At 53.4% G+C, this 24,239-nt stretch overlaps 3 protein-coding genes and 1 pseudogene across 3 annotated transcripts; 1 reads left to right on the top strand and 3 right to left on the bottom strand.

Annotated features, from left to right (window-relative positions):
- Positions 1–844: 844 nt before the first annotated feature.
- On the bottom strand, positions 845–1,171 carry SAPIO_CDS5309 (uncharacterized protein; the record flags this gene model as incomplete). Its single annotated transcript, XM_016787662.1, has 2 exons — positions 845–911; positions 972–1,171. The coding sequence occupies 2 exons, from the start codon at positions 1,169–1,171 to the stop codon at positions 845–847; spliced, it is 267 nt and encodes an 88-aa protein (XP_016642677.1).
- A 1,089-nt stretch (positions 1,172–2,260) lies between these two features.
- Positions 2,261–3,160, bottom strand: SAPIO_CDS5308 (annotated as a pseudogene; the record flags this gene model as incomplete).
- Positions 3,161–14,060: 10,900 nt separating this feature from the next.
- SAPIO_CDS5307 (Tyrosinase central domain protein) lies at positions 14,061–15,563 on the top strand (the record flags this gene model as incomplete). Its single annotated transcript, XM_016787661.1, has 4 exons — positions 14,061–14,296; positions 14,420–14,582; positions 14,668–15,336; positions 15,408–15,563. 4 exons carry the CDS (start codon positions 14,061–14,063, stop codon positions 15,561–15,563), a joined length of 1,224 nt encoding a protein of 407 aa, XP_016642676.1.
- A 1,971-nt stretch (positions 15,564–17,534) lies between these two features.
- Positions 17,535–24,024, bottom strand: SAPIO_CDS5306 (uncharacterized protein; the record flags this gene model as incomplete). Its single annotated transcript, XM_016787660.1, has 10 exons — positions 17,535–17,616; positions 17,691–17,822; positions 17,889–17,913; positions 17,978–18,196; positions 18,250–18,280; positions 18,409–21,950; positions 22,021–23,016; positions 23,076–23,251; positions 23,317–23,425; positions 23,487–24,024. The coding sequence occupies 10 exons, from the start codon at positions 24,022–24,024 to the stop codon at positions 17,535–17,537; spliced, it is 5,850 nt and encodes a 1,949-aa protein (XP_016642675.1).
- Between the last annotated feature and the right edge of the window lie 215 nt (positions 24,025–24,239).

Genomic DNA, 24,239 nt, shown 5'->3' with positions numbered 1-24,239 from the left:
ACTCTACTTCATTGGCAAGGGCCGAGGAGACCGCGGCGAGCACCCGCCGCGCGCCAACCGCACTCCTGCTCTTCTTCTACTGTCTGTTCACAGCGTATCATTTGGGAATGTGGAAAACGTATCACAGCATACACATAATGAAACCTCGGAGAGACATAGGAGCTGGAACCGGTCGAGTGGTGTTGAGGAATTTCTCTTCAGTTTCCGTAGCCAATCCTTAGTCCAAGTCCCAACACGCTGGGATTCATGAGGTCAAGAGACAGAGGAAGAAGACTGACGCAAGGGGCCCAAGGCTTGTAATAGCTCTTCTAGGCCGCGGCAGCATAGAATGGCGCAATAAAACACTCCTTGATACACAATGCATTTCTCAGAGATCGGAGGCAATGATACTATTACTATCTGGAAAGAAGAACTTCATTGGCCTATGCCTTCAAATTTTGCTTTTTTAGCATGGGATAATAGCCCATGCGTCTTCTAAAACAGTCCATCGTATAGAAAAGGCGCGAAAGGTCGTCGATGGTATCTGAGGAACCTGCGGTGTTGCCGGGTCATCCCAAGCAACTGGCTCGAAATCGGGTTCGTTTAAAAGTGCAACAGGTTGATTATCATTGTTTCAGTGCTGAAATACCTTGCGGCTGATGTGCTGGAAACATCCCAGCAGTGGATAAAGTAGTGGTGGGTGAGATGCGTTGGACTGGCGTAAGAATATGGTTGTGCTGTGAGATACCAGCACCGGTAGCCCTCGTCATCGGGCTACGGGGACACGGACTCCTGGAAACCGGAAACGTAATGATCCCGATATCTTTCCCCTCCCCCAAATAAAGCACCATTGGTCGCACTAATGCTATCCCGTCATCGACGCGTCCTTGTCCTTTTCATCCGCGGCGCGCACCCATAGTACGTTATTGCACCTATATCCCCAGAGTCAGTTTCACGCCATAGACTCTACCAAACGATCAAAAACAACCTACCTGATAAGAACCGAGCCTAGTGTGCCCGTAGACTTGTCCGAAATGTACTCCTCCGCGCCATCCAACTGTAGATTCATGTAGCTGTCCACCGACACGAGGGTGCCCTTGTACTCCGTCTCACCCCACTTTAGACGCACGAAGATCGGCTTGTTGATGAGGCCTTGCAACATAGGCCGAGGGTTGACGGGGGCGAAACTCATTTTGACGGTTCTTGTGGCGGATGTAGTGAGGATTTGAAGATGGTTGAATGAGCTTTGAGATTTTGATGCCTGCACGAGGTCATCGCCCAAGTTTGGCTTTGGTGTGGCTGGTGACAATATTAAACACGTGACTATTTCTACCTTAGCCAGGCCACAATAGGCCACAATTTGCCTCCTTACTTATGTGGCGGTGCATTTCTTGCAACAATTGAAATCGCCATTGTCCAATCAAAATTCAATCCCCAGCTCTGTTGGCCAACTCATGCTCATTGAGCGGAAGGAGCCATCAACTTTGATCCTCGACTGCTGTGAGATGGTACACCTCAAGCTCAATGACATTTAAAAATCGAGGTACTTCCTAGTAATTCAAGGTAGCGCGCCCCTTGAATGCAGTCGAATAAGACCTGTTTGCCGGGAGAACTGCGAGACTTTGTGGACGCGAGGTGGTTCCCAACATTTCGGAGAAGAAGTCTTTTACGATTCGGAACTGAAAGAGTTGAGAGACATGAGCTCTACTCATCTTTTTCACTAGAAATTAGATTTCTCATTACTACCGCGGGTCTCGTACCAGAAACATGGGGAGCCATCTGCTCTCCCTTTTTCTCCTATGCCATCACCAGGCATGGTAAAACCTCCAGCAAACATGCTTGGTCTGGTGTCTAGAGCAAGGAAATGGAAATAGGAAGTAAACATGACAAAATATGTAACAGGGAAAGAAAACTGGGAAGGGAGTGAAAGAGCGAGAGAGCCGGGAAGGGGACTGTCTATGCATGAAGTGTCCATCAACCGTTACGGCCGCAGCTGTACATCTGGGCAGAATTGGTCGGCATGACACCAGCTCCTCGCTCCTCGATGAGGGTGGGTGTGAAAAAATTAAAGGAGAGAAAGGCAAGAAACACGAACGGAAGCGAACGAGGAGTAAAGGCGGAAAGAATTGAGAGAAAAAAACAGACTAGTTGTATAGATTGCGGCAAGAAAACAACAATATTTGACAAGAACAGAGATGGTGCGGTTTCCCCAAATATTCCTCCTCAGCTGTTTCCGATCAATGAACGAAGCGAGGCAGTAGACCACCGAAAAGACAATCTTTTAAGGATCCTTGCACTCGCCCCACTCCTCTTGACATCCAACAGGACGTAAACAGTTCAGATCTCCGTCACCGCAAAATCCATATCTTGAGCAACAGTTTCCGTACGTTGAGCCGATGCAGGTTACACCAAGGTTACCACCGCATTGGCCATCAGTGCTGACAGGCAGGCCGGGGTTAGCAGGTGGCTGGGCAGGAGTTTGGGGGGCTTCTGGAGTCTCTGGGGTGGCGGGGCTTTCGGGGGTTTCGGGGGTTTGAGGAGTCTCTGGGGTTGCGGGAGTCTCTGGGGTTGCCGGGGTTTCTGGGGGTTCGGGAGTCTCACCACCGCCCTCACACGTGCCGAACCTGGATTGGCATCCAGTACCGCAGTAATCGGCGCTGGACCCGCACCAAAAAAATTGGGAGCAGCATCCGCCGAAGGTCGAGCCGGTGCAGGTGGTCGTGTTGCCGCACATGCCGTTGGTGGTGACGGTCAGTTCGGTGGCGGGAGGCTGCGCGGGTGGTTCCGCGGGGGGCTGGGCAGGGGGCTCAGCGGGAGGGGTGCCCGGCGTCTCAGGAGGCTGCGCGGGGGGGGATGGCTCGGCGGGTGGAGCAGGAGCATCGCCGCAGCGGCCAAAATCAGGCTGGCACTTCGCAATCTCCGAACAGAAGATGTCGCCGTCACCGCAAAATCCGAACTGACTGCAGCAAAGGTTGTTGGGGCACGAGGCTCCACCGCCGCTGGCACCGCACTCGGCAGCTCCCTGTCGCTTCGCAAGTCCCATGTGGTATTCCTGCAGCTCACGTTCGGAGAGCAGGTGGTGTCCTGCGAGGAAGCCGGCGCCGTTGTGGACAGAGATGGCCGAGACGGTGGAGAAGCCCAGGGAGGCCACGACGGCCAGAGAGAGCGAAGTCCACCTCATTGCTGCGGGTCGTTTTGAGTCGAGACGAGACGAGAACGAACGAGACGCGTCTTGGATCGTTTTTATGCCCCCGATTCTATTCACACACACGCAGACGCACGGACGGACGCGAAAGGTGGATGAAAGCCAGGCTTCGAAACGAACTATTCACAAGAGTTGGCCACGTAAGAAAAAAAACCCCCCAAAAAAAAAAAAAAGAAAAGAAAAGAAAGAAAAGAAAAGTAAAGGGGAGGGGGAAAGGGCAAGGGGGAAGGGGGAGGACGGAAGTGGGAAAGCCTTTCGGCGACTAACACTGTAACACTGCTAGATGAGTAAAAGAGAGACGGGCAGGTCCAGACGCACTGCTTGAGAAAGGGAAAGAAAAAAAGCTTCCTGCACGCCAGATATAATGTCATGTAGAGGTTTTCTAGCCCGAGGGTAGGAATTACGTCGGGTAATAAGAACTAGAGCGGACGAGCTGCGTGGGTGGCGACCGAGACGGGAGAATGGGGAACGAAGGAAAATCTTCTCTCTCTCTCTTCCTCACTCCCTCCGATGCTAAGGCCGTCGGAACATGATATGACGTACCCGTAAGTGAAATGTTCGGGACATTAAACTATAAATGTCGGCTCATTTGGCCGCAAACAGGGTGCTTGTCTGGGTGGCATATCTTTTCATATGGACGCGCCATCGCTTCATTGTTCCACCGGACATCGGCGGCTTGCCTAGTGCTAAACAGCATATAATGCGCCATATTGTTCCCATTCAGGTAGATTGAAAGGCCATGGGGCTGGTAGGCAAAGGTTGTAGGAGCCAGAGATCGTATAAGCCAGGCCAGATTGGCAGCAGCCGTGAGAGCGAGGAACGAGCGGTCGTCCGCAAAAGGAAAGCCCGTCTCGAGTTGAAAAGCCACACAAGGCCTAGCATTGATTGCTTATATATTGCGATGTGGAGGATGTGGTATCGAGAATCGACGTTCTAGTCAATATCTCGAAGCGGCTAAATATCTCCTGGGCCATCTAGCCGGGAATAGGAGCTTGGCAGAGAAATGCCGTTCATATCTTTTCGGAGTGGAGCATCCGCGAGTGAGCTTTCCGGCAGATGGAACGACCGACCGATTAGCAGAACGAGGACGTTGTGGCCTGTGAATGGGGTATAAAAAGAGAAAGAAAAAAATAATCCAAAGTGATGGATGGGGGTTTGTACCGTTGATAAGTTTCCGAATTGAAAATCATCTATTGATCAAAGCTTAAAACGCTGGATCAATTGGGATTTTGACAGTTCCCCGGCCGTACCGAGCAAAACAGGCCCTCGCTTGTTTCGAAGAGGGTCAACTTCAGCATCACGTAAACACTGAAGCAACTGGCAAGATTGCCCATTGCGGAAATAGCATTACCTAGGTTCCGCTCCGGTCAGAGGCACAATGTGAAAACGGTATTGACACGTCTTGGCTTACTGTCTTGGCTTACTGCTCGTAGAAGCAGCCCGGTGCCTTGCAGGAACGGGCCAAATAGCCGAACCTCTAGAAGGCTCACAGGCTATGGTCTGGCCCGTCGATTAATTTGCCGCCCCTCAACGAACGATGCTATGCCTGCGCTGCACCATTATTGACATCCCGATGCGAATTCTGAATCGGGATGTCGAGAATGTAAGGTGGAGGCGGAGTTGGGAGTACGAGGCGAGATGCCACAGATAGCAAAGATAAGCCAAGGTCTGGTTTCGGAGATCCAAATGTACCTTGTTTCTGCGGAAAATACGGGGAAAAGAGGAATATCCTAAAATGAAGTGGATTGGACGTTGACTGGTGGATTGGAAAATGTTCCATGTCTTGGGGAAGATCGGTGGGATCCAGCGGGGCGACGTTGAAGTTCGAGATCGAGATCAACGCTCTCGGTTCAGGTCCGTCGCTCCTTCCTTTGCCTGGAGACGCTGATTCATCCGCTGTCACGTTATTTCCCTTCGCCAAGTACCGCTGAAGCAAGCCTGCGACGAAGTACTTGATCATTACAATTGTATGCTCTCACCACCATCAATTGATCCGTGAGGGGCAGCAATAATAACACAGCCCAAGAGGGAAATGGTGGGCACACTCTCTTCATCGGCTGTACCTTAGCGACAGAAAGTCCCACGCTGCATGAGAAATGAGATGGAAGCATTCTATTTCGCGGGTAAGCTTCTTGCTGGGGGTCCGTCCAAGGATGACCCTTCTCCGCAGGCACAGCTGCTGCGCACCCCATCTACGGAGCCTTGATCCTTCGTTCCACTCCTGCCCCGCACTCTGCCGACGAACCGAGAGATCGACAAATCGATCTTCTGCCCCAACCCCGGCTCCTGCCTATCCCGGCAAGCTAGCCAACAGACGACAAGCCTTGACTTCATCTGTTTATATTCGGACTATTACGTCTAATTTTCCTCTTATAAGCATTCCAGGCTGCTCTCAGGTAACCGCAGTGAGCGGATTGGTGTATGCTCATGGACTCGGCTGCTCTCGGGAACGGCCTCACCATATTATGGAATATGGTTGACAGCCATCGGCTCGGGAGCCCTCACGGGTTAAATTTAGGAAGATGCGACCAACCGGTGCTCTCTGTTCCCTGACATATCCAGGTGGACTTGTACCCGTGGTCATCATATTGATGCTGCTTGAGTGGTGGTACCTTCTATCGAATAGTGACCACTACGCTCTTGTGAAGATGGCATGAACCCCAGACGAAGGAAGAGTGGGGAAGCACCTTCGAGAAGTCCTAATGTGACCTCGCGTAGAGGCCAGTTCTCCGTGTGGATTCGGTAATATGCACGCTTTCTGGTCGCCCCATGGGCCGCATACTGTAATATTCTGCGAGATAAGACAACCTTCAAGCACCTCGGTCTCGCGTAGCTACCGACCCAGAGATCTGGATTCGAGGGGCACGAACTACCCCTTGTCGAACGCAGCGGCATCCGACTGGCTAGTAACTCAGCAGGATATGAAGACCGTTCGAGTTCCATCACGTGTTCCGAGTTGGGGTGTCTTCATGGCGGAGGTTGGGCGGTCAGTGTACCGTCTCTACTATTCTCTAGTATATAAGAAGAACTACGCTGGAAGCTTGAGGTGGAGGCTATATCTCAGCATAAGCCATAGAGAAGTTCTAACTAATTGAAGCCCCTTAACCCCGGAGTGGGCCTTGTCCCCCCCTGAATACCCAACCCATTTCCGGAGGCATTTCAGATACTTTTGTTATTTGTTATCGAGCCCTATACCTCCAGAAGAGCCCATAGCCGTTAGGTTAGCATTTCCCCATGCCCCTCACATCTGCAAGGTTCGAAGGACGTCGACATCCTACCGTCTCGCTGGCAACCCTAACGCTGTAAGGCGTTAAGTTTGTGCCCTATGCGGCTTCGTAAATATAACCCTAACCGCTCCCCCCAAAACGCCCTCACAAGAATGGCCGCCCTTTCTTACACCACTCCCTGGCATTGGTAGGAAATGCCAGGACTTGGTGCTTCCACTCGATAAACGAGAATAAGTGGCCGACGGCCGATCCTTCCCTTGAGATAGCAGATGGACATCTATCCTCCTTCATCCAAGACTTGCTGCACACTGTTGTTCTTAGCCGTTAACCACTCCAAGGATAAAAGTGTTTCGAGACGACAAGAATTTTATCAAACTCGCCGTCAGAGGGGAGGTTATTGCTCTCAACATAGGATTTAGGCTGTTAATGTTGAGGCCCATATCCGAAGACGTACCTAACTCGATGAAAACAATCACTTCTCCCCAGTTGCTGGATCCTGTTTCCACAAAACCTGCAAAGCTTTTCTCTCGTCATAGTCCCTAATATTGCGTTGGTATTTTGGGGTGATTCTTGGAGATATTGTTAGTCAACATTTCTAGCATGTTTTATCAACATCGAAGCGCCACTTCGATCTCGATAGCTTCCCTTGACTCATGAGTATAGGCGTAAGCATGCTTCGAGCAAGTCGAGTTGAGCTGGCCCTAGAAGCTAGAAATTCCTTCTGAAGTTTCAATAACACAGTGGTATATTTTAGTTTGGAATAGGAGTAATATCTCATAAGAGTTTGGCCGAATTCCAGTACTGAGATTTCGCAGCCTGGTATATGGCTATAGGAGGGCAGCGAGTACCCTCTACTCTGGAAGATGAGCTCTTACAGAACAGAGCCCGTACTTCAGCGGACTTCTTTAGCAGACTGCGGCCTCCTAAAGATGCCGCAAGTGTTGTTGATGATAAGAAAGGGCACTAGGAGAGTTCTTCGCTTGTTGGAGAAGTGGCTCCGGAGACCAGAAAACGAAACTTCTGGATAAGAGGTAATAGCCAGAGAGGGACTTCTTCCTTCTTCCTTCGTTTTTCTTCTTCTTCAAGCTCATCAACTTATTCAAGTATTCGTTTAACGTTCAGTAGTGAGCTCTGTTGGTGCTTTCATTCGGTCGTTGATCGGTACAGTCCATTCCAACGCAGCTCTTTTCGCAGTCAGTCCTGATTTTAAGGAACTGAAATCGACTCTTAGATGACCTACCCTCAGTGGCTCTTGGTCTGCCTATCCTTAGTGCGTCTTATATCTTACAAGCTCCTACCAAAATCCAACATCCCATTCGACATCTCCCGTGCGTTAGAAGTCCCTTTTGTGTGTACCCACCATTGCCTCCCATTGCCTCCCGTTGGCTAATTGGTCCAAGGTAGGATGTTCTTATATGAGGTATATAGCGGCTTCTTGAGAGTTTTGGCTGATGACCATTGGCCCACCCATTCCAGATCTATTCCCTGTTCATATGAGTGAGCGGTTGCGCCCAGGCTGGACCGGTCCTTGTCACTACCAAAACCGAGTCATGTTCCGCAATGAAGGTCGGGGCACTGGTCTCAGTGACAGCTTCTTCACCTGTAATTGCATATCTAGAATCCCCTTGACCAGTATCTCGACTCTGGATCTAGCCTTTTTCGTTTTCTCCTAGTTGTTCCTTTTCTTTCTGTATTCGAAACGTCCTTGGCCGGTCACCTTCCGCCAGTCAAGTCTGCTTCCTCTCAAAGTATCAATATACACCACTACACATCATGTGGTACGTGACCCTCTTCTTAGGCGACGAATCAAAGGACACAGATCGTTACCATCCCTCTACCCGTGTGACACAGGCTCCGTCAAAGTCAAGAGGCATAAGACTCGAGGTCCTGGGATTCCATAGGATGCTGTACCGGCCGGGGACAAAGGACATGAGAAGAATTCTGCCTATACGAACGCTGCTTGTTAAGTGATACTTCCTGACCAAATCAGCGGTCCGAATATACCCTGATACGTCAGTGCTGGAGGTTGCTACGGACACTCCGTTTATCGACGAATCGGACACCCTTCGCCATGAGCGTGTAGCCGTAGTCGCCCATCCTGAGCCTGAATAGCGCCCCAACTGCGCCGTACATTCCGGTGGCCATTGACATGTACAGAAATAGCATGGAGGCGGTCGGTGCGGAGTACTATGCGTCGACCACGGCTGTATCGTGAGCGACATGCGATCCACGGATTGTCTAGCTTGAGTGACTTTACTGACGGCCGCCTGAAGCGCTGCTAGCTGTGTCTTTTCCCCAGTGCTCACTATTTCCAGACCATGTTGGAGGAGGTGGAGGGGTCGGTTGCGGCGGACCATCCCTCCGGTTGTCATCACCATTCTTTCCTCTCCCGACAGCGGGCTGCTTCCCCTCGGGGGTCTGAGCGTGTTTGCTCATCCGCACCGATGTCCGTGGAGGTTTCTCTCCGGTGGTGTGGACCTCAACACGTGGAGAAACCTTCACCTTTCTTCGGTGGGCTTCATTGGATTCATGCATTCAAAGAGCGGTGAGATGCTCGAAATAGATTCAATATTAGAGTCAACCGCGCGGGTTCGGCCCTTCCCCACATCCCCATCTGCGGGAAGTAGACAATAATTGAAAAATCAAGGATGCAGTGGTGAGTTGGCAAAATGAAGACACTCCTTGAGGTTTTGCGTCCACGCCCTCTCATGCAGAGTCGCCTCTGTGGGTTCCGCGCTCCTGGGACTCGGATCCTCAACGATGGCATGGTGGGGAAGGAGCTTTGGTTGTGAAGGAGGGTCACCTTTTCTCTTCTGGGAAGCTTCCTTACTGGCAATAATACTCCCCTCCTCCTCACCTTCCTTTCTTAGTGTCACCGAATATCTTCCCCACCCGAGGTAGGCCACGAGGTCGCGCAGAGGCGCCATACTATATCAAGAAAGCGGCACATCCAGTAGGTAGGCGACGAGATGAAAATACGGGTCCAGCCTCTAGAGGCGATGAGAGAAGACAATGCACGCTTTGACCTCGCCCACCGCGGAATTGGGGAGAATAGTGAATAAGCGAAGCGAGATTGGCGAGGAAACAACAGGCGTAGGAGCGGCATACATGGTGGGTGGCTGTACTATTAAGGTAGGATGGGACAATCCTCAGCTCTCCTCGCTTCTTGGAACCTTCAACGTTGTCTGTGCTCAGAAAACGTGGCCAGGCGGGTATGTGGATCATCGGAATCACGCACACTGCATTTCCGGCATGGCAAAAAGAAGTGTGTGTGTGTATCTGTGATGCCGTTGAGGGGCAATATTGCAGATGTGCAGATAATTCGTACCGAGGTGCAGACCTTTGGACCAATGAGATAGACCAATTGGACTCCCGCAACAGTCGTTGATCAACCAGTGCCGGAATTCTTTCAGGCTCGGGAGAACAATAACACTCGACTCCCGAGTCGTTGGACGAAGTCCCTATTGTGATGAGAGGCAGTGTTGGATGTTGCACGACCTGTAATGTTAACTTGCGGATGTAAAGTTACAAGACCATGCCGCGTTCTTGCTGCACTTGAGGACCCTAAGACCTTTACTCCACGATGGAGACGTTGTCTATTGATAATTCGTAGGTTTCTGATCCCTGTGAGCGGGGATGGATACGGAGTCCAGGGTTCAGGGAGAGACTTCGGGGTCCTTCGTCCAAAGACTTGAGATTACTTCGTACTCTAATTTACTCTTGCTCTGTGCCACCCGGATTGAATTGAGAATCCGTCAACTTCAATGATACTTGTACCTTTGCGTGCCTCATCGGCTTCGTAACCCCTGAGAGTCTAGCGGTGGTCTCTCCAAAAGCTGACCCCCTCTGAGCCAGGGGTGAACGACCCCGACCTAGCGTCGTATCGACTGGTCTGCCAACTGTTACTGGCGACAGGGGTTCTGAATTCCACCCTCAACGAAAACTCCAGGAACAAAGTGCAGAAAACCTGGGAAAACGAGTGGGAAGAAGATCGTCATGAAAGGCTGAGAATTGGATTCCCAAGACGAATTGGTAATTCTTGATACTGCTAGGTCGAAGTAAACTTCATCAGCTAGCAGACCACTCGCAAAAATTAAGCTTAAGCTTAGGACTAAACTTTAGCGGTGTGGGTCGAGGGCCCTCCATTCACTAACCCAAGCTGGTGATACATCTTGGCCAAACATCTCGTAGTCCATGGCCGGTATAAGCTCTGGTTGAGTGGTATTCAAGTGTTGGGCCCGTCCCATATTGGACCGCAAGAATCATGCTATTCCAATCCCCATGAGAACCTCTGCCATTGATATTTCCCACGCAAGTGTTCCGGAGAAGCAAGATGCGAACACGACGGAGAATATGACAAGTCATGTTCGAACACCCCTTGTCCGCCTCCCCAGCAAATTTTTGAGGAGAAATGATGGGGAAGAAAATATCTACATTAGCCCCAAGATCTCAATGCCATGCATGCTCATAACACCCGCGCCAGCGCTAATGTGGATTATATTTAATTCGAGGCTTCCGGTTCGCTCGACCAAACTCTAAGCACATCTCCACTGACATGGGCCCAACGAGGCATTCACCACTTCAGCGCGACGTCTCTGGAAGACATAAATCGGAGATTGTACTATTTTGAGCGAGTGGCGATACCAAGGAACGCGGTTTGATGCAACTTACGTACATGCATGGGTGTAGTTCTATGCATACTTCGTACAGAATATTGGGATTGAACCGCACGGGTCAAGGCGACTCGACCGCGTGGGATGGCCTCTCCTCCCTTGCAGTTGGACGCGCCCGGGGTCGGAATGATGCCCGCTTACGGAGTGTGAAGTACGAGGAAGGTCTATTAGTGTCATTGGACAGAAACAGACGACACACCCTTCTCATTCGTACGAAGTAGTTTTTCTTTACCTGAATGCCAATGCCAATGCCTATTTGAGCCGTTGTTTCCGTCCCTTGTGGACGTGATTCTCGTTTGTGACTTCCCAAGTGGATAGACGGCCCCAAGATTTCCACTTGAGCAGCAGGGGGCTGCGTGCAGATGGGCTAGTCCGGGCGGCCTCGTGTTTCCTCTTGGGCGGCCAGCACGGCTCTCCAGTATGCACAAGGTGCAGATATTGACATCTAGACCTGGAGAGTTACACATGTGTACTCCGCATGCAAGAGTGTCACCTAGTAGCCCGGCCTACCACCCTCTAGTTCGATGGTCTTAACCAAGGCCGGGCGGGTTACTACTCTCGCGAACAAACACTCGGCGAAGGACCCCGAGCATCGCTAACTGAGGTCTGGTCAGGGCCGCCTGCGACCCTAACGGGGTGGACTCTTTCGGGGTAACACTGGGATAAGATGAGAAACTCTGGGACTTGGGCCTTGGCAACAATGACAACGGCGTCGGACAACGGCGTCGTACTTCGTAGGCATCAATTGATCTCTTAATGCGACTTTAAGAGTGGAGATAGCTGTCAGAACGTTCGATGCATGCAGGCGAAATGCAAGCATAAGGAATAAGGATGGAGACCCCTCCCCTGTTCCATCGTTCCGTTGAACTGAAAGGGCAAGATTCGTACTTCGTACGAGGAAGTGGCTAAGTATGGATATCCATGTTCCGAGGAGAGAAGAAAGTGCTACGAAATATTGCAACGTTGTCGAGTGGAGACGGGGCATCTCATGTCGAGGTGCTGGCCAACAGGTACGAAGTATTCATGAAGCTGATACTAAGGCGAGGTTGGTAATTCCTGCGAGTGTCTGACTGCTTGCATGCACCGAAAGGCAGAAAGGCGTGTACAAGTACGAAGTAGGAGTCTGCAGGACGAGGCATGTACTCAGTATTGACTGCGATGTTACTGTCTTGCCACATCACATCAATGACATGTCGTTGAATGGGAGGGACGCTTCCAGGGCACTGGTACTCGGTGTCCTCATGCGGGAAGTGATAAATCGGGGATAATGCAGGACCGGTGAATATTCATGGTGAATATTAATACAAAGATCAATTGATGATGAAGTTGTGTCGTGCAGCGTGGAGAAATTGTGCAGGAGTTTGTGTCGCACTGATTCTTCCATCTTAAACGAAGACAAGGTCCTGACGACACAGGATGAGATGGATCTATGGACCACGCATCCTTCGTATGTATTGATGATACACTACGTCAATCGATTTGATCGATCCGACTAGCAACTGCCTAAGAGACGAGAAAAACAGATCCAAACCAGTGACTTTCAGAGCGAGAATTAAGAATAAATTACCCCAGGAAATCAAGGGCGAACGAAACCCCCACTCGACCCGGGATTTTTACTTCGGACTTTTCTCGAAGCGTCATGGACTGGACCGTTTGTTCCTATGTAGCCTGGCGGCGTGCCAAGTCCACCAGAACGTTTAGAAGCTTTGGTACACTACGGCCAGGCAAGCCCATGATTCCTGTTCTCGAGTGAGCGCGGGCCTGAGAATTCCGAAGAAACTTCGTACAGCTTGCAGCAACACGGTCTTGGCTGAAAATGAAAAGGAATCCCATGCTCGTCTCGTTGGAGGAAGAGGGTCAATGGAGGGGAGGTGTCGTACAGTTAGGGTTACTTACTCCATCTGAACCGACCCAACCGAGGGAGGATCCATCATGACCGCTGTCAATCAACATGGCGCGATTTTCTTGAAGGCGGACGAAACCCCATTGGCCAAGGCTCTCTGGGGGAGTGGCGCCCAGGAACTGCGACTGTCCTTAATTCCGTTTAAGATGTTCTCGAGTGGAGCGACCAGGGGGAGAGGAGAGGCGGAGCCACGTTGTTCTTCTGATTTTTTTTTTTTTTTTAATTTATGTGAACTGAGTGCTCCCGTCGATTCCGCGGGCGCCAATTGATGTAACCTTATCCCGGCCGTTTTCTCCGCGTCAATTGGAGCAACCGGAATCATAATGATACCCCCGACCTGGTCTGGGCAATGCCTGATGCCAAACAGAGTGAACCAGGGATTCAAATCTCTCCTTTGTCCTGCGCACTTCGAATCGGAGGGATGAGATTGACCTTCCCCTGTTGGGAGGCGTCGCCTCGAAACCCAAATTTCTTTCGTTTTTTTCGAATGCGACTCCGGTACAACCCTGCGGTCTTACTCAGACATGGGATCCCATGCTCACATCACTCATGCAGCATGCAGAGACGCCAAGGCTCGCGAAGAAAGGCGTTCCTGTCCTGTCCTGTCCTGCCCTCATCATTGACCACGAGTAACGATGAATGATGGATGACATGACCTTCCAACAATCGACACGACACACACGCCCCCAGAATCCACCCCTCTGCGACCCTCGCAGTCGTCCAACAAGTACGACCCTATTGCAGATTGGCAAGATGAAAAAGAGTCCCTCGGAGTCGCATCGGCGATTGTACTCTCTTTGCCAGGACCTCCCCAAACCCAGAGAAAGGCAAAAAGGGGAAAAGAAAAAGAGCACAAAAGAGAAAAGAATAAGAACCATGGTATCCGCCCAGTTCTAGAAAAATGATTGTCCGGCCCGCTCTCCCAAGGTTGTGAGGCTCTCTCCAAGGAAAAGATCGCCAATCTCCCCCTACCTTCCCCTTCCTCCTTCACAAGCAATACCGACTACCTCCCAAACTCTCATCATCAATCCCTCTTTTCCTCCTTCGCCTTCCGTAACCCGAGCTTGGTCGAGATGCGTCCGGCGAAGCGCCTTCTCTGCCTCCTCTTCGCTGCCACGGCGGCCCTGGGCGTAACTGCCCAGGAAATCACCGAGGACGACTTCACGCAGCCCGAAATCGAGCAGGGCGATGCTCTTGCTCAGCTCGCGGCCCTCGCTGCCGACTCGTCGCAGGACACTGTGATGAGGCTGGCGAAGCGTGGCGCAAGCGGTAGCTGCACTCCCAACAACATCAGGATCCGAAAGGAATGGTATGAAGCTCTCCCATCCCCGCCTCTTTGGCCTTTTTTTTTGAGGTCTATCCTCTCTCAGCTTATTTGTTTTCTCTCTCCTTTCTGCAGATGAATTGATCACTGATACGGATGATGATTTAGGCGCACTCTCACTGCCAACCAGCGCAAGCAGTACATTTCTGCCGTCAAATGCCTGCAGACCAAGCCCAGCTTGTTCGATCCCACGCAGGTCCCTGCCGCCCGGTCTCTCTTTGACGACTTTGTCGGCGTCCACCTGTTCCAGACAGTCAACATTCATCTTACTGTAAGTATATTATTACACGGACTACTAATCAAGCTCAGCTCGTTCCGGAGAAAATTGAATAAAGCCAGCTAAGACAAATCTTCAGGCCACCTTCCTCACATGGCATCGCTACTTCGTGTACGCCTACGAGACCAAGCTCCGCGATGAATGCGGCTACACCGGTCCCCTCCCCTACTGGGAATGGGGCCTAGACGTCAACAACCCCGCCGCGTCCCCCGTCTTCGACGGCTCCGCCACGTCGATGAGCGGCAACGGCGCCTTCTTCCAGCACGAGGGAATCCAGATGGTGCAGCCCATCAACGGCAACATCCTCATGCTCCCTCCCGGCACGGGCGGCGGCTGCGTGACCACGGGTCCCTTCAAGGACATGACGGTCAACTTTGGCACCATTATCCTCCCCGTCTACGGCCAGCCCATCCTCAACGGCTCGGCTAACCCCATCGGCCCCGATAACCAGCGCTGCCTGAAGCGTGATCTCAACGCCGGCATCGCTAAGCGCTTTACTTCTTTCCTCAACACTACTAGCCTTATTCTCAAGTATAAGAACGTCGAGCAGTTCCAGGCCCATTTGCAGGGTGACGACCGATACGTGTTGAATGAGCTCGGTGTTCACGGCGGTGGTCACTACACTATTGGCGGTGACCCGGGCGGTGATCCTTTCATCTCGCCTGGTGACCCGGCTTTCTACCTCCATCATGCTCAAGTTGATCGTGTCTTTTGGATCTGGCAGATGCTTGACTTTGCCAACCGCCAGGTAAGATGCCATCCCCCAATCTCCCACTCCCCCATCCCACTCTAATTGGCCTCACTAACAAAATATTCCAGGGCGTCCACGGCACGAGCACTCTCCAGAACAACCCTCCCAGCCCCGATGTCACGGTCGAAGACCTCATCGACCTCTCTCCCCTTGCTCCTCCCGTTAAGATCAAGGACCTCATGAACACTGTCGGGGGCTCTCCCTTCTGCTACATCTACCTCTAAAAATTGGTAGATATTTTGTACATATATTCTCGAGTTACAAGGGCGTAATTACTCACTCACATAACAATACCAATTGACGAAGTATCAATTTCTACTTAAGTCCGTTTATTGCTGCATTGTTTTTCCGAGCGTTTTGTAAAGTAAAACTCTTTTGTGTGTGTCCACGGTGTTTCCAGCCTCCTGAGCGACGAAGGCTCCGACAAGCCATTATGTCTGATCGCGGGTCAATCACAGCAAATTTGTTCCTTTTGAGAGAGCCAGCTGAGCGATCTGACATTTTGTGATCAGCGTCGTTTACCGAGCTAGGCACGCTCCTACAGGGGGAACGAGGACAACCAAGCTAGCTGGTCTGGGCTAATGGACACTGGACATCGATCGATGCTGAAATATGCGCTAGATCGGATGCAGTAGTGTCGCCGGTCGCCCCAACTGATGGGTCGGTCGCTTTCGACCTCCCGACGTGGAGAACAGCTCCGGAGTGGGTTCAAAACAAGCTTTAATCTTTTCTTGCTTCGAGCTCCGAAAATAAGCTTGTTTATACTAGCACGAACTGATAATTTGAAAGGTGAAGCCGCGCGTGACAGTTTTTCAATCTTGCTCCCCTGCCGCTAAACGTTGATCTGGTGTCAGCGTTGCAAGATTGAATAAACTGGCACCATCGCTTACGGACTCTGAATCTCGAAGGCGCAGATATTAAGGGGAAGAGGCAGCCGCGAAGGATTGAAACATCGTGCTCCATCCCAGCGTCCAGGACCAGCCGAACGATTGACCGAGCTCCTACGAGGTAGAACGCTAGCAGCTTGAAGTGAACAGCCACAGCCCACAGGATTAATTTGATGTTCTCTAATCCTTCCCTGCCCACGCCCACGCCCACGCCCACTGAAATGCTCCGATCCTACCCCAACCATCCAAGAACGAAGTCTGGTTCCTATTCCACTCTCCCCTTTCCCCTCCTCCAGACCATTCTCCGACGCTGTCCTTCATCTTCCCTCCCGCCTCAAAATACTAGTCGCACTGGGCAAGTTGTCCTGAAGGGGATGAAGTGACTTGATTGAGCTCCCAACAGCGGCCTAGACCACACACATAATCTTTGGTACACTCTCCCCTCCTTAGAGCATTGATGTGCCGCGCCAAGGGGAGGATAGGAAAAAAAAATTCTACGACGCAGCGCACGTCCACCATACCATGTTTCTGCCACCTTCCTTTCGCCCTTCCCCCTCGTAGCAGGGTCTAAGAGGAAGAGTTCCATGGTTCAACTCACGGGAACGGGCGCGACATTGGGGGGCACGAGGCTAGAAAAGAGAAAATTACCCCCTTTGCTTGAGAGAATGAGGCGCAGACGGGAAAGCATTGATGATGGAACCGAGAAAGGGCGATAATACAGTGGCGTTGTTTCATTTGCCAGATCGATCCAAGCAAAGCCCAGCAGAGATTGCCAAGAACCATCGATCTTGGAACTCCTGGAGAAAGTCGATGCAACTGAAACGGCTCTGAACCTTAATTCTGCTTGCCACCCCAGACGCAGAGCCGATCTTGCACAATCGACGCGGTCGATCATATTGCGCATATTGCGCAAGCATGCCTGAATGAACCTCGCATCCATCCATTAATCCCCAACAAACAATAACAAGCGACAATTATTGCCCTAACGCACATCGCGCAGCCCTATGAAGCAAAGTCGATGCGCGTAGATGCGCGTGCGCCATGCCGCGACCACTCCGCCCATCCACTACATGTACCACAAACAGATTTCGGGAAGAAGAATATGACTTGGATGATTGCATCAACCCTACCAGTATATACAATCCTGTGCAAAACAATATGACGCAAGGAAAGCCGGAAACATAGGTACACGAAGATATTCAAAACGAGACGACGCCTTTGCCATGACGTCCAAACCTAAACACTCCCTCACTCCTACACCAATCCCTAGTGTGTGTTGATATCTCCCCCCCAAAAAAAATCTCTGTTTTACGGGAATCCATACCAACCACCGCCTTGCCAACACTGAGTCATTGCGTGGTAGTCGGAATACGTCTGGATCGTAGTTTGTCTGTCGCAGGTGCCGCCACGGTCAGCCACTGTTCAAATAGAAATGCCCCGATGGGAAAAACAATGGCAACTTACCCTATCCAGATAGTCTGTTCGGTCGTAACCGTCACGTAATCGACGTGGACCTCGGTCTGCTCTCTTCCTTGGAAGTATTCCGTTGTCGTCTCGTCTACCTCGTTGGCGCAGAGTGTCTGAGCTGGTGGGATCCTACAGGCTTCTAGTTAGCCTATATCCAAGGAGGACCACTATTCATCACGGGACCAAGAAACTTACAGTGTCGAAGTGATGACTTGGTTGACTGTTGAAAGACTGTTAGCTAAACAAGGTCCCCATGCCTTTCATTCGATACGACAACGACTTACCGTCCTCGTAAACCGTCTTTTGTGCCAATGCAATAGTCACCATGTAAGTTTGCGTGACATTGCTCTCCCACACCGTCTCGGTAACTGTGGGGAACACGACAACATCATCAGGATATTCCGAATACTCATCTCCACCGTCCGACTCGTCATCGTCGCTGAAATGATCAACAAAATCATCGTCCTCGGGGTCTTCCACGGCTTGGCGTCGCCGGAGAGGGACTACCCAACTCGTTAGTAGAGTCTGGAACGGGGGAATCTGTCCACAAACTCACGTTTAGGCTTCTCGGTTATCATCGCTGCCATCTGAGCAATCATCTCAGAGGCGACAGTGGCGGGAACACGAGAAACTGGGAATAGTACAGGCCGGCTCGCTGGGTTGCTTTCTGGGTTGCTTCCACCACGCCGCGGCGGCTGTGGCGGCTGTGGATTACCGCCCCGATTTCCTCCTTGATTCCCTCCTTGGTTTCCACCTTGATTGCCTCCCTGGTTACCTCCTTGGTTACCTCCTTGGTTGCCACCTTGGTTCCCACCCTGATTTCCTCCTTGGTTGCCACCTTGGTTGCCGCCCTGGTTTCCTCCACCAAATCCAGGGTTCCCTCCTTGGTTTCCTCCCTGGTTACCTCCTTGATTACCGCCCTGGTTACCTCCTTGATTACCGCCCTGGTTGCCACCCTGATTTCCTCCTTGGTTACCACCTTGATTCCCGCCTTGATTTCCTCCACCAAATCCGGGATTTCCTCCTTGGTTTCCGCCTTGATTACCTCCCTGATTCCCACCCTGATTCCCGCCTTGGTTACCACCTTGGTTACCGCCCTGATTACCTCCACCGAACCCGGGGTTTCCTCCCTGGTTACCTCCTTGGTTACCGCCTTGATTACCGCCCTGGTTTCCTCCCTGATTACCGCCTTGGTTGCCCCCCTGGTTTCCTCCGCCAAACCCAGGGTTCCCTCCTTGGTTTCCTCCCTGGTTTCCGCCTTGATTACCTCCCTGATTCCCACCCTGATTTCCTCCTTGGTTACCGCCTTGGTTACCTCCTTGGTTGCCACCTTGATTCCCTCCTCCGACTCCTGGGTTTCCTTGATTTCCTCCTTGGTTGCCTCCCTGGTTGCCGCCCTGATTCCCTCCTTGGTTTCCACCTTGATTACCATCTTGGTTACCTCCTTGGTTGCCACCTTGATTTCCACCTTGATTCCCTCCTCCGAATCCTGGGTTTCCTTGATTTCCTCCTTGGTTGCCGCCCTGGTTGCCGCCCTGGTTACCACCCTGATTCCCTCCTTGGTTTCCTCCCTGGTTACCTCCTTGATTTCCTCCGCCGAATCCTGGGTTTCCTTGGTTCCCTCCTTGATTGCCGCCTTGACCAGGCTGTTGTGGTTGTTGAGGCTGCTCTGGTTGCTGAGGGGGTTGAGGTTGAGGTTGAGGTTGAGGCTGAGGCTGAGGCTGAGGCTGAGGTTGAGGTTGAGGTTGAGGTTGAGGTTGAGGTTGGTCGGGCTGCTGAGGTGGCTGTGGTTGAGGTTGCGGTTGAGGTTGAGGTTGAGGCTGCGGCTGCGGCTGTTGCGGTTGGCCAGGGAAGGGATTCCCGGGATTCTGCTGTCCATTATCCGGCTGCTGAGGTTGATTAGGCTGCTGTGGTTGGCCTGGTTGTTGAGGCTGACCAGGGAAAGGATTTCCAGGGTTCTGCTGTCCGTTGTCAGGCTGTTGAGGCTGGCTAGGTTGCTGGGGCTGTCCGGGGAAGGGGTCTCCTGGATTCTGCCCGCCATTACCAGGTTGCTCGGGCGGGTCTGGCTGCTGAGGTTGGCCGGGGAAAGGATTTCCAGGGTTCTGCTGACCATTATCTGGCTGGCCAGGTTGGCTCGGCTGGTTAGGTTGTTGGGGTTGACCGGGCTGCTGAGGTTGACCGGGGAAAGGGTTTCCAGGATTTTGCCCGCCATTGCCGGGTTGCTGCGGCTGGTCCGGTTGCTGGGGTTGACCAGGGAAGGGATTTCCGGGGTTGGGCTGGCCATTACCTGGCTGACCAGGTTGGTTCGGCTGGCTAGGTTGCTGAGGTTCATCCGGCTGATTGGGCTGACTTGGTTGATCCGGTTGCTGCGGCTGTCCTGGGGAGGGGTTCCCAGGATTAGGTTGACCCGGATTCGGCTGTCCAATACCGGGTTGGCCAGGTTGGGGTTGGTTCGGTTGTTCTGGTCGATTGGGCTGATCAGGTTGGTCTGGCCGATTTGGTTGCTGGGGTTGTCCTGGCTGGTCAGGCTGTTGAGGTTGGTCAGGCCGGTCAGGTTGGTCAGGTTGCTGAGGCTGTCCTGGCTGTCCCGGTTGCTCAGGTTGTTGAGGTTGCCCAGGTTGCTGTCCAGGCTGATCAGGACGATCTGGCTGCTGAGGTTGACCGGGGAAAGGATTTCCAGGGTTCGGCTGGCCATTGTCTGGCTGACCAGGCCTGTCGGGCTGTTGAGGTTGGTCAGGCCGGTCAGGTTGGTCAGGTTGCTGAGGCTGTCCTGGCTGTCCTGGCTGTTGCGGCTGACCAGGCTGCTGAGGTTGCTCCGGTTGGTCTGGTCGATCTGGTCGATCCGGTAGGTTAGGCTGGCTAGGTTGCTGAGGCTGTCCGGGTTGGTCGGGTTGTTGAGGTTGTCCTGGCTGCTGCCCTGGTTGGTCTGGCCGATCTGGCTGCTGAGGCTGACCAGGCTGCTGAGGTTGCTCCGGTTGCTGAGGCTGTCCTGGCTGGTCGGGTTGTTGGGGTTGTCCTGGTTGTCCTGGCTGCTGTCCTGGTTGGTCTGGGCGGTCCGGTTGCTGAGGCTGGTCGGGCCTATCGGGCTGTTGTGGTTGGTCAGGTCGGTTGGGCTGCTCTGGCTGCTCTGGTTGCTGGGGCTGACCAGGTTGATCTGGTTGCCCTGGCTGATCTGGGCGATCCGGCTGTTGAGGCTGCCCCGGTTGGTCAGGTTGATTAGGTTGACCCGGCCTGTCTGGCTGCTGCGGTCGCTCAGGCTCAGGAGTAGGCTCACTCGGAACCGGACCCCGAGGCGGCGTTGTGGGAACAGGCTGTTGACCCTCGTCAAAGCTCTGTGTACGAGTACGTATGCGAGTCCGGAGTGTGCGAGAGCGGGGATCGGCGGGCTCGTCTGGCTGAGGGGGCTGGGGATCGGGCTGACCTGGTTGGTCGGGTTGTCCTGGCTGCTCAGGCTGCTGAGGCTGCTCTGGTCGGTCCGGTCCAGGTTGGTCTGGCTGGCTGGGTTGATCTGGTTGGTCAGGTTGCTGAGGCTGCTCAGGTCGATCGGGTTCAGGGCCGGGTTGGTCTGGTGGACTTGGTTGATCTGGTCGGTCAGGCTGGTCAGGCTGCCCCGGCTGCCCCGGCTGATCTGGCCTGTCTGGTTCACTAGGCTGATCCGGCCTATCAGGCCTATCGGGTTCGGGACCTGGTTGGTCCGGTTGGCCAGGTTCATCCGGCCGCGGGTCAGGACCAGGCCCTGGCTCGGCAGTTGGCTCAGGCAGAGGTTCAGGCTGCGGCCCAGGCTCGGGCGTCGGCTCAGATGGCTCAGGCTCGGGTCCAGGTTGAGGTTCTTCCGGCTCATCTCCGCCACCAGGCCGACCAGTGGGCTGGCCTGGGGTCTGCGTCCTTGACCTGGTGCGGGTGCGAAGCGTTCGTGATCTTGGGTTCTCTGGCTCAACCCCAGGTTGTTCTGGCTTGGGCTCGGGCTCTGGTTCAGGCTCGGGACCTGGTCCAGGCTCGGGACCTGGTCCAGGCTCATCTGGTCTTCCTGGTTCTTCCCCAGGTTGCTCAGGCTGGGGTTCTGGTTCCGGCTCGGGCTCATCCGGCCTTCCCGGTCCTTCTCCTGGCCGATCCGGCTCCTCTGGCTCAGGTTCTGGTTGTGGTTCCTCTCCCGGTTGCTCAGGTTCAGGCTCTGGCTGTGGCTCTTCTCCTTCTGGAGGCCCCTCGCCTGGTTCATCGGGTCGGTCTGGCTCCCCGGGTCCAGGGCCATCTCCTGGCCTTCCAGGTCCTTCACCTGGTTCTTCTGGTTGCTGCGGTTCCTCCGGTTCCTCTGGTTCCTCCGGCCTACCTGGCTCCTCTGGCTCTCCTCCCGGTCCCTCACCGGGCTGTCCAGGCTGCTCCGGCTCCGGCTCCGGCTCCGGCTCAGGCTCAGGCTCAGGCTCAGGCTCAGGCTCAGGCTCCGGTTCTGGTTCTGGTTCCGGTCTATCAGGCGGCCCACCTCCCGGCCCACCAGTCTGCCGCGGTGGTTCTTCCACAGGCGGGAACGTAGGCAAATCGATACCATCAAGGCAAGTAATTCCCCTACAAACACTATAACTCGAACCAGGAGGCGTCGGCTCCGGATTAACCGGAGGAGGCGTGCTCGTAGGGAACGTCGGCGTCGGCGGCGGGGGAGGTTCAGGATCCCAAGTCTGTGATGGCTGGCGCGTACGCGTACGGCTACGCGTAATATACGTGTGCGACGTAGGCTCTGGTTCCTCTCCAGGCTCGGGCTCCTCTCCGGGCTGGGTTGGCTCGGGTTCGCCGGGTTCGGTCGGTTGTGTCGTAGGCTCGCGAGGCTTGTCTGGCGTCTTTGGTGGAGTGGGAACGTTTTGGCCCGGTGGCGCCGTGGGGAAGTCCTCCTCAAGACACGTCGTACCGCGGCAAACGGTGTAAGAAGTTCCAGGCAAGGAAGTAGAACCCCCGGGGCCCGTGGTGCGATCACTCGTCCGCGGCGGCTGCTCAGTAATACACGTCGTCCCGCGGCAGACCTGGGAAGTTGGAGGGGGGGACGTGGGTTGCTGCGTGGGCGGAGGAGGCTGTCCTGGCGCAGGGCTCGTGGGCGGCTGTGGATATGAAGGCCACTGCCACCAAGGCCAATGGCAGTAAGCCCACACTCCAGCAGTGGTGGTCCAGTAAGCGTAGAATGGGTCGTCGTAAAGGGTCCGAGTACTCCTGTAAGATAGAGTGGTGGTCTCGCCCTCGAGCCATGAGGTAATTGTCTGAGTATTGCCTTCACAGGTAGCAAGAACCGCGTCGGGCCAGAAAATGATGGTGCTCGTCTGATTGTACCAATTTGTCACGGCTAGTGGAGGTTAACAATCTTGTCTTTCTTGATCTTGGGGAGGAATAAGTAGGACATACTTAATGGGTCGGGAACAGTAGTAATTCCCACAATCATGGTGTCAATTGCAGTGGTCGTGACCTTGGGAAGAATGCCCACGACGAGTTCAAAATCACGCTGGACAGAAAAGTCGATGTCGTAGGCCTCAATCACAATCGACCAGTTTCCCGACCACATCTCGGAATAAAGAACATCGCTATAAGAGCGTTAGTTGCCGTTTCAAACAACCAACGGTTGAGGAAGTAGGTGATGGAGACTGACCACTCAGAGTACTGGACCTCTTTATCTGGCTGAGTTTGCATGATAGAACAGGGGTACTCGTATCCCTCGGGGTCAATCATGTACGGATGGACTGTCGCATTTTCGCAGCCTATCACCAGAGAGGTTAGAATCTTAGACCTAGATGAGAGGAGGGTGTTAGGTTGACGAACCTATGAATTCGGACTTGAACCCGAAGAAATTCTCGGCCGTCATGTCGATATTGTAAGTTCCTCCATTCACGTAGTCGATACCATTACTGTGGCACCCGAGAGGCTCCTCGGGCTCCTCAGGCTCCTCGGGCTCCTCGGGCTCCTCGGGCTCTTCTGGCTCCTCTGGCTCCTCCGGTTCCGCGGGAACTTCGGGTTCTTCCGGCTCTTCACCTTCAATTGGTTCACCCGGTTCCTCTTCCGGTGGAGGCGGTTCTTCCTCGTCCCCACCCGGTGGTAGGGTAGGAACGGGGATAGAAGTCGGCACCGTTCCCGTAAAGTTCACACCTGGCGTCGGAATGAGATGCGACAGCTCAGGAGGGATCCAATCCCTCGAAGGCTGCGCGAAACCCCCCGTGGGATCAGGTCCATCATAGTCTGGGCCGGGGACTGGAACGGGGGTGAGGGTGATGGTCCTTGGAAGGAGGTCAGCTGCGGCATTCCACGCGAAGGCGACGGCGACGGCGACGGCCGAGTCTACGGCGAACCGGGGCCGCACCATGGCTGCGCTGTCTCCTCTGCTGTGTCTCTGCTCTTCACTGTTAGTCTAGATGAGGGAGGTTTTGAGAAAAGACTCGCCGCTCCTACTACTAACGTCTTCCTCCACAGTTACCGGAGAGAGAAACGAGGAGTGTAGATGAGAAGAGATTGGGAAGAGGGAATGAAATCAAGACCTAGGAACAAATCCTTCGGCCATGACGCGGATACCGGGCTGGT

This window comes from Scedosporium apiospermum (genome assembly GCF_000732125.1).
Source record: "Scedosporium apiospermum strain IHEM 14462 chromosome Unknown SEQ_SAPIO_0098, whole genome shotgun sequence".
In the NCBI taxonomy this organism is placed as follows: Eukaryota; Fungi; Ascomycota; class Sordariomycetes; order Microascales; family Microascaceae; genus Scedosporium; species Scedosporium apiospermum.
Note: the sequence above shows the minus strand (reverse complement) of the source record. Positions and strands in the feature narration are given on the sequence as shown.